At 37.9% G+C, this 10,098-nt stretch overlaps 1 protein-coding gene across 1 annotated transcript in view; it reads left to right on the top strand.

The window, feature by feature from the left end:
• LOC107676693 (adhesion G protein-coupled receptor L3-like) overlaps positions 1-10,098 on the top strand; it is a 298,216-nt gene that overhangs the window by 257,396 nt on the left and 30,722 nt on the right. The window contains exons 16-18 of the mRNA XM_016471337.1: positions 1,395-1,573; positions 1,867-1,933; positions 2,042-2,133. Coding sequence (XP_016326823.1) covers positions 1,395-1,573; positions 1,867-1,933; positions 2,042-2,133 — 338 coding nt within the window. The remainder of the gene's footprint in view (positions 1-1,394; positions 1,574-1,866; positions 1,934-2,041; positions 2,134-10,098) is intronic.

The following is a 10,098-nucleotide window of genomic DNA, read 5'->3' as shown; positions in this document are numbered from 1 at the left end:
TTCTCAAAATATTTTAGTAAAAACTTGTATTATTACTGAATATATTGTTATTGTGATGCATATGAATGAAAATGACTAAATATTGTCATTAATTCCTTCCTTCCTCTTCTTCTTCTTCTTCTTCTTCTTCTTCGCTCTGGGAATCTGGCAGCCCATAGAACCGCTTGCGGGAAAGTTAGGATGTTTGGCACACATATAGAAGACAGTCTCAACATTAACCATAGCTAGTTTGGAGTCTCTAACACAAACCCTCTAGCGCCACCATCTGCTCAAAGTTGTACTCATATTTATGCTAATAACAGTTGAACCACACGGGCTAGAAACAAAATTCTATTTTCTTCTGATTCCTAAGACAATTCAATATAAAAAAATCGACAAGCTCATCTTCAGACCATGCTAAAAAAAGCTGTGGAATTAAAGTTGATTAGTCAAAGCGTTCCTGAATAACGCACGAGTGAATTCGACGAAGAGCACACCAAAGTGGATGTGAGGCTATATCTCCATAACGCTTTAGCACATTCAAACCAAACTTGGTGTGTGTTATAATAACCAGGACCTGAGGTTACCTGCACAGTTTGTTTCCTCATGGGGACCTCAAAAATGTCCCCACAAGGTCAAAATTTACTAGTATTACTATCCTTGTGGGGACATTTGGTCCCCATAACGTGATAAATACCAGGTACACACACACACACACACACACACACACACACTCACTCACACACACGCTCACACACATAAAACTTATAATTTCAGTGTTATTTTCGTAGCATGAACAGCTATTCAGATTTGAGTTTGGTTTTATTTTTATAGTTTCCATTTCCATTTTTTTTTTTAAGTTAACATCTATTTTATTTAAGTAACAATAATACTTTTATGGTTTTAGTCTTAATTTATGTGATGATAATCCTGATATTTTCATTGTACTTGCATTGTTCATCACATCACCGTTATTTTTTATTTTTATTGTTTTAAACATAAACAGAACATTTTGTTGAATGTATGCTTGCATGCGGGACAGTGGCTAAGAAAAATAAACGCAATTCAATATACTAAAAAACTTGAGTACTATATATATTTAGACATTCTACTCATTTGACATACCACTTTTTCCATACTGTGCAGCTGGGAAGATTGGACACGGGATGTTTTAAATGGCAGACTGCATGTACTTATTAGTTCATGAGAGGGTGAAATAGCACAAGTGTGTGTGTCATAAAGATTTAATGAGAGAGCGTTCAGTGAGTGTGACTCTAATGCAGAACATCATGCATGATTTATAATCTTTAAACCCTCTTATTTCACATTTTTCAATTATCTGAGAAGGTTTGTGAGGTCGCAGAAAAGCATCCATCGATGTCCAGGTAACGAGAGCGTTTGTGTGTGTCTTTCAGATCGCCTGCGCCGTCTTTGCGGCTCTGCTGCATTTCTTCTTCCTGTCTGCGTTCACGTGGATGTTTCTGGAAGGCGTTCAGCTCTACATCATGCTGGTCCTGGCCGGATACGGCATTCCTGCGCTCATCGTGGCCGTTTCTGCCGCAGTGGATTACCGCAGTTATGGGACAGACAGAGTGTGAGTCTCACACACACAAATACACTCAAATCTGGGTCTTGCTGGGATATGTGTGTGTGTGTGTGTGGTCGCAGGAGGGTTGAAGTTTAGTCTAATGTTGCGGAAATTAAAGTCTGAATAATTGAAAGAACTCTCATGTATCAGCCAAAAGACACAAGAACCTTGGAGACGACCTGCAGTATTACTTCCTGTGTGTGTGTGTGTGTGTGTGTGTGTGTGTGTGTGTGTGTGTGTGTGTCTGTGTGTGCACGTTAATTTGATGCTTGAGTGATGTGTTTTTGTCTCATTTTCAGGTGCTGGTTGCGGTTGGATACTTATTTCATCTGGAGTTTTATAGGCCCCGCCACACTCATCATCATGGTAACCAGCTCTGATACTGCCTATAACCTACATTTAAAACACTCAGTCTACATCCTGGTCTCCTCGCGTGTGAATCCTAAACCAATCATGTGCTTCCGTTCTTCCCAGCTGAATGTGATCTTCCTGGGAATCGCTCTCTACAAGATGTTTCACCACACCGCCATCCTGAAGCCAGATTCTGGTTGCCTTGACAACATCAAGTAAGCCTGACAGTGAGGGGTGGGGCCTGTTGAATGGGCTCTCTGTGGGTGGAGCTTGTGGAGGGGTGGAGCCTGTGAGATGGGCTCTCTGTGGGTGGAACTTGTTGAGGGTGTGGCCTGTGAGATGGGCTATATGTGGGTGGAGCTTGTGGAGGGTTGGGGGCTTTGGGGAGGAGCCTCTGAAAGGTGGGCCTGTGGTGGATGGGGTCTTTGAGATGTCTAACGATTATTTTACCGTTCATCATTCCTCCAGTGATGGCTAATAATCAGATTTTGTGTTGTGGGGTGCCATATGCATTGCTCTCGAAATGCATCAGGACTAGGAATCAGCGTTTATGCTACAAATGTAATATGATGTCCAAATGTGCAACTGGTGATCATATAACAAAACATTTTAGACCACATTTTCACCTACTTTTCGCTCAGATCAGTTGAGTTGCTCAGTTTGTTCGAGTAGGGGACAAGTAATGGGACAGAAAAGTGGTAGGAATGTTGTGTTTGGGAAACCTGTTTGGAAACAGCCATTATGCTGCTCTCTTTTATGGCTCTAATCGTGCAGAAATGACACACTTCACGCATATAAACAGGCGTTTAAGCGGCCCATTGAACATCTACAGAGGAACCCACATGGCTCATTTTTCATATTGTTGTTGTAGGTTGAGGTGAAAGTAAAACTGGCACAGGTATCCCACATTGTGCGTGTGTATCCGTCTGTGTATTCAGTGGGGAGGTTATCGTTACCTGAAGATCTGTGTTATTTCACAAGAAAGAGCAGCAGACATTCTGCCCAAATTAACCTCCGCATGCACATGAATATTCATCACCGGAGCCACACAGCAGCCACTCAGGAGAGCAGAGCGCTGAAAGGACTATAAATATGCAAATTTATGGCTGTCCCCTCAGATCCAGCATAGAGAGCAGGACAGTGAGATGATGTGTGTGTGTCCAGTTGTTCATGTGTGTGCCTTTGTATCCGTGATGCATGCTAATCAGACGGTTTGAGTCAATGATCTTGTAGCATCACTGCTGTGGATGAGGCCATATTTCACAGTGCATCACCGCATGTTAAAGGGCCAAAATATTTTTAATATGGAGTGTGTTTTTCACAAGGGAGTAAACTGATGATGTAGAGACTGATTCGATTATGTTTTTTTTTGTTGTTTGCAACGTTTTATGAGATTGAACGATCACTGTTACTCTGCTGTCAATAGTCCCAGAGTGACAGCTTCTCTGATTGGTGGATCCTGCTTGAGGATTATGGGTAGTGTAGTGTGTAGTTCTCAATCTTCAGTTTTGTTATCTCTTGTCTCGAGAGGTTTATATGTTATTGCTGAATCACTTTCTCTGTGGAAGAAACAAATGGGACTTTTACTTCCAGAGCCCTGCTGCTGCTGCTGTGCTCTATTATGAAGAAATATATAGAAATATTTCTCGATATTCATTTTGAAGGGGACCGTATAAAACCGAAAGACAACAGCAGAGGTGGTGAGTTAATTAATTCACGAGCAAGGGTCTTATTACAGCCACACATCTCCTCCCTCCATGGCGTCTGAGATTAAATGGGATAATTCTTGTAATCAGACGTTCTATTCATGCTAATAATGAGATAATGACAGTGTCTTGTTAGTAGTTTTCATACTTGGCTGTATCAGTTTAATCTGTAGAGTGCGTTTATTTGTTGATGTTCGACACCAAAATCTCATATCATGGTATGAGTAATTCTATATTATATATAACGGTATCACAAACTACACAATGTTTTTGAAATAAGTCTCTTCTGCTCACCAAGTCTGCATTTATTTGATCAAAAATACAGTAAAAACAGTGAAATATTATTACAATTTAAAATAACAGTTTTCTATGTGAATATATTGTAAAATGTAATTTATTTCTGTGAACAAACCTGAATTTTCAGCATCATTACTTCAGTCTTCAGTGTCACATGATCTTCAGAAATCATTCTAATATGCTGATTTGCTGCTCAAGAAACATTTCTGATTATTATCAATGATGAAAACAGTTGTGCTGCTGAATATATTCGTGGAAGCCGTGCTACATTTTATTTTTTTAGGATTTTTGATGAACAGAAATGTCAAAAGAACAGCATTTATTTGAAATAGAAATCTTTTGTCACATTATAAATGTCTTTATTGTCACTTTTGATCAATTTAATGCACTTTTTGAAATAAAAGTTTTAATTTCTTTCAAAAAAGCATCGCCTCTAGGAGGGTGTTGATATGTCAAGTGATTGACAGGTGGCGGCTGGTATTGATAATTAAGTGGGCGGGGCACTGTTCCTCAAGGGACATTTTATTGGCCAAACATTTAGCCACGCCCCTGTTAAGATGCTGATGCCATCTATATTTCTGGCCCACTTTCTCACCAGATGAGACAGACTGTAAATTATAAAAGTCTATATGTGCTGTTTTGTCCTCGTTTAAAGTGCCCTAGCAGAGCTCTGAACCTCAAGTGTTGTGTGGCGGCCACTGGACTCACACACAGAGAAATGAAGGCATATATCTGGATTTGTTGTGTGACAGAAGTGAGGCGTAGAGGTCGTGACCTCTGTGAGCGGAGCAGGGCGGCAGTAGGTTGGTTTGCGGTTAATAACTCGACCTCCCAAATAGCCTTATAAATCACATCACATGCTTTTAAATCTTTTTTATTTCTTAGACACAACTGTTATAAATCATATAACAGACAACAGCAGCAAACCTGAACAAACATGCTGCATGGCACTGTGGTGAACATAAATTAAAGAGATCGTTCACCCAAAAAATTTAATTTGGTTTTCATAGTCGTCCTTGTGTGGCACCAAACCTGTATGCTTTTCATTCTTCTGTATCTATCTACAAAATGTATACAAAATAAATGTTTTTTGTAGAAACAATGAAAGTCAATGGGGTCCAAAACAGCACTGGATTCTAATGACTTTTACTATATGGACAAAATACACTAAGACTAAAATATTGTCTTTTGAAAGAAAGTCAAGCAGTTTTGGAACAGCATGAGGGTGAATAAATTATGATATAGTTTTAATTTTTAACTAAACTCTCTCTTTTAAACATACATATATTAGTAGGTTCAACTTCAAACAATCTAAATCTACGAAACACGTGCTCATGTATCATAAGCTGCAAAGCCACTTTATCCTCTCATATCTTATTAATAATCATATATTTGTTTTCATCCAACAAGAGCTGAATAAACAAATAAAATAATATGAGATTAAGTATTTTTTCATTTGTAAATTATTCAATTGACTGGATTACCCAAAATAGACATTATTGCATGGACATCTAATAAAGGAAGGAAGGAAGGAATTTAAAAGTCTGTGATATGTATAGAAATGAAAAAGATATATGTGTATGGAAAAACAAAATGCTTGTAAAACAAGTTCAAGGTCTTCTGAATGGTTTAAGTTGCCATTGTCATTGCTACTTTTTAAGATTAATTTCATTTAATTGTTGTTGCACTTTTCAAAAGAGTTATTTACTGTGTCTGTTTTATTTTTCCATTGATCTGTGCTTGTTTTCTGCTGATGTTTGTCCAGCTATCGCTATTATGACAGCTGTGTCGTAGTGGAGTGGCACTGGTAAGATCAGCCTGTTTCTCCACCTGTCATCTGTCCTTCTGGAGGTCATTGAACCTGCCCACCTCCCCCTGTGTTTGATGTGTGTGTGTGTGTGTGTACATACGTGTGTGTGTGTGTGTGTGTGTGTGTGTGTTAATACTTCATTGGCAATGTGGAACAATGGCGAATTCTCAGTTTTTTATTTTTTCTTTCTTTCTTTCCTGTTTGTTTGTTTGTTTACAAAAATACTAGCTGTTTTACTTAATACATGAGCAAGTACTTACAGATAATTAAATGCTCAAAACTTAAAATATTCCACACAACCACGTTTACAGGATAATACAGTACTTAATACAACATATTTTACCGTTTAAAGATGTATACAATATTTCTTACATTTAAACTCGCATTTTAGAAGTAAAAATTAAACATTTAGTTGTCACGAAAAGACAGATACGTCTCGTTTAGTTGACTGACATTGTGTCCCTTTAGTTTGCTTTACATAAAATAAAATGATTTACAGCAAAGAAACGGTTTTATAGATTAAATAAAATGGCGGCACTGAGAACTACTCTCACCTGAAGAGGACGCAAAATATCCGTTGATTGAGTTGATTGACTGTCCTGTACCAGCAGCTGGGTTACACAAAAACTACCCAAACACTAAAAAAAATGTTTGGCTTGAAATTATATAACCCATGATTTTTTAGAGTACATGTGCACAATATAAAAGCAACTGATGCAAGTTGTTAATCACTTCAGTTGGTCCACCAGTGTGATTGCGCGAATGACCGGATCGTTCACCCCGCTTTGTTCCAGGACCTCGCAATTTACAAATTGAGCGCTGGGAATGATTTATAATTGTAGATCTGATCAGTATAATTTAACTATTCTTAAATATTTTAAATTAAACTTAACAACAATTATTACAATTTGTTAGTCAAATAATGTATTCATTTTTTTTGTGCAAGGAATAAATAAATAACAGATTACAAAGAAAAATAACTGTTGGATTTTTAGGCATTTATTTCGGTGTGTTCAACTCAAACTATCACTTAAAGGCAGTGTAGGTGATTTGGTTCAAAACCTTTTTTGTTATGCTGGTTAAAAGTCTTTTCACATCCTGATAGCAATCACTAAGTTAATGGTCTAAATGTATTTATATAATCTGTGGAAGGCGTAGGACCGTAAAATGTTCGTCAAATCATATTCCTCGGTCCGAGGGCTACGATAGGCGCAGACATGATACGTCATCAGCGCGTTACATTACGCTATTGCAGACCGAGCGAGAGCATTATTATTGTGATATTATGCACTTTGTAGTGTAATGTTTTCTCACCGGTGAATGAGACATGAGGTAATCTGATAGCGTTACATTCAACCCTCCACCAACGCTGTCTCTCATCATGTCGCTGGTTAGCCTCTGGTCATGTGTTTCAGAGGAGGCGTGGCTTTGGAGAGTGATTTGCAGGGAGGGTGAGGTCTTATGCTTTCAAAGCTAGCTTGCTATTGCTAGCCTCTCCGAAATCGCCTATTCAGAGGTTTTATTAAAGGGATAGTTCACCCAAAAATGAAAATGCTGTCGTCGTTCCAAACCCGTAAGACCTTCGTTCATCTTTGGAGCACAAATTAAGATATTTTTGATAGAATCTGAGAGCTGTCTGATCCTGCATAGACAGCAATATAACTGAAATGTTCCCAAGTCCAGAAACGTAGCAAGGAGATCTGTAAAATAATCCATGTGACATCAGTGGTTCATCTGCAATTATACGAAGCTACGAGAATACTTTTTGTGCGCAAAAAAAACAAACAAAAAATGACTTTATTCAACAATTCGTCTCCTCCGCATAACCCTGTAAACAACGTATGCTGTTCTGTGTCAGCTGCGTCACACCAGATCTGTTTCCTACGTTGTTGTGATTTGATCTGAACGAAAACAGCGTATCCGTGTGACGCAGCTGACACAGAACAGCAGACGCTGTTTACGTTCAGCTGATAGGGGGTTATTCTGCGATAACAACCGGCTGGATGTACATTATCCCACTTATTACATGGCTACTTGCCACATAAGTAAATAAGGGTCAGAGAGCTCTCAGATTCCATCAAAAATATCTTAATTTGTGTTCCAAAGATGAACGGAGGTCTTACGGTTTTGAAACGACATGAGGGTGAGTAATTAATGACAGAATTTTCATTTTTGGGTGAACTAACCCTTTAAGATAGATACATAGTTATTTATTATTGTGATACAAATCCACTGCATTAGGTGTACAACACTACATTCAATGCGCAGCAGGTTCCATTCATCTCAATGGCAGCTGAAGTAGACAAAGTATCAGGAATTGCATTGGAACTAAAATAACAGAGTGCCGATATGTCTTCCATCATTTTGTGTGTGTATGAAATACAGGAGCGACTCTGTAAATTGCGGTGATTGACACAGGCGTTCTGAGTTTGATCCGTGTGTCACGAGCGATTCCTTTTATTCATTAATCCGCGACTCAATTAAACCCACTCAAAGTGTTTCTAGAGAGTTCTGTGCAGACAGACACACGTGTCTCTCGGTGAAAGCATCATCGCTCAGCATTATTCACATCTACGTCAAGACTTTCTGCCTCCAACTAGCTCAATTATGGCTGCCATTGGGATGCAGATTCGCTCTAGAGACGGAAGGGAGACGATATGACAAATTGCTGCTAATTCACTTAAACGCTTTAAAAGCGCTCTCTTCATCATAATTCACGTTCATTTTAACCAGGGTGATCAGCAGCAGGATACCTGAGGGAGGAGAGGCGTTCGTTCACGGTCTTGTGTTTGTTAAACTCCCAGCAGGACGTCGTTAACGCAATGAGTCGCCAGTATCTCGTTCAATTAAGCTTCAAATGCACCGGGGGGTTTTCAGCACGAGTGTGTTTTAGAGACGGTGAAGCAAGGTGTGAATGACTTACATCTGCATACTGTAGCTTCAGGAGAAACGAAAGGAAAAGCATAAGGAATGACGTTTCTGGAGACCAGATCTGTGAGTAATACAGGGATATTATTCCCTCGAGACAAGAGCGAGAAATGGAGATTTAACGCTGGTGAAGAGTGTGAGCTAATTAAGAGTTGTGTAGCGTGCAATTGGTTTGGCGATTTCCACAAATTCATTACGCTGCTGCATGACTTCTCTAAAGCATTAGACCATCTGTCCAGGATTTTAAATGGACTTAATGCAAATTTGACCGATTCTTGCATTATTCGCAGTAATTTGCGGTCTATAAATCCAAGGTTTGATCAAACTGATTGCAGAGAATTGAATTGCCAAGTGAGCATCATGTTGGGCCTCATTTAAAACACTACACAAACACATACTTCACCGCAACTTTATTTATTATCTGAAAAAAAAAGCTATTCAAGTTTATAGTGGATTTCTTTATTGTTAATGTAGAGGCAAATAAAACTACATCCATTACTGCCTTCTTATACCCAGTTACTCACTTGTAAACTCGACGAACCGCCTGTTGTGAAGCGCTGCGCTCCTGCACTGCCCTTTAAAATACATCTTGAGATTTGCTCTTGATCGTCACATAAATATCACACAGAAATGCCACGATCATGTTTTCCTGCCACAGTTATTTACAGAGTGAGTTAAATACAAGTATGCATGTGTATATAAGAGCCCTGCTCATATAACATTTGCTTCTGAAGGTTTAAACACCGCCTTGCACTGACTGTTTGTTGAAAGAAAATAAGGCTCTGTTTTATATCCTATGTGTGAAAATGCTAATTATAATCCATTTTATACATATTCTGATTGATTCTGAATTATAATTCACCTTAATCAGCTGTGTTCTTGCACAAAGTTGCATGCAAATACTAGTCAAGGTGATTGTTATATGAAGGTTATATGAAGTCAGTCATGTGCTTTATAGTATAATGCATTACAGCACGTGATTGATGTGTTGTGTTGTCATGTTTTTTAATGCCTTATACTCATTAAAGCCTTGAATATGAAAGTCTTTAGAATGTTTCATTACTGTAGTCTCAATAACGTGTAAAACGCAGTATTAAGTATTATTTATATACCATTAGAGTATTTATTAATATTTAGAAGCTTTTATTATAATATGTTAATTTTTGTTTAATTTTTGATGTGCTTTGTCATTTTTTATTATTTTTTATATATTTCTATTTTCGCTCTCATTTATTTTTCAGTTTTAGTACTTTAGTACTTCAGTATTTTAGTACTTAAACTCATTTTCTTTGTCTAGTCTTCAATTAAGTTATTTTTTTTCCTTTTGAATTTAAGCTTAACTTAAAATTACATTTTTACATTTCTATTTTCAATTTAATTTATTCTTCAATTTTCGTTTTTTTTTTAAGTTTAACTTTTCATGTTTTATTTCATTTTTT

Source organism: Sinocyclocheilus anshuiensis, unplaced genomic scaffold (assembly GCF_001515605.1).
Source record: "Sinocyclocheilus anshuiensis isolate Anshui unplaced genomic scaffold, SAMN03320099.WGS_v1.1 scaffold2539, whole genome shotgun sequence".
Lineage (NCBI taxonomy): Eukaryota > Metazoa > Chordata > Actinopteri > Cypriniformes > Cyprinidae > Sinocyclocheilus > Sinocyclocheilus anshuiensis.
The sequence above is the reverse complement of the archived record's forward strand: the minus strand, read 5'-3'. Positions and strand labels throughout refer to the sequence as shown.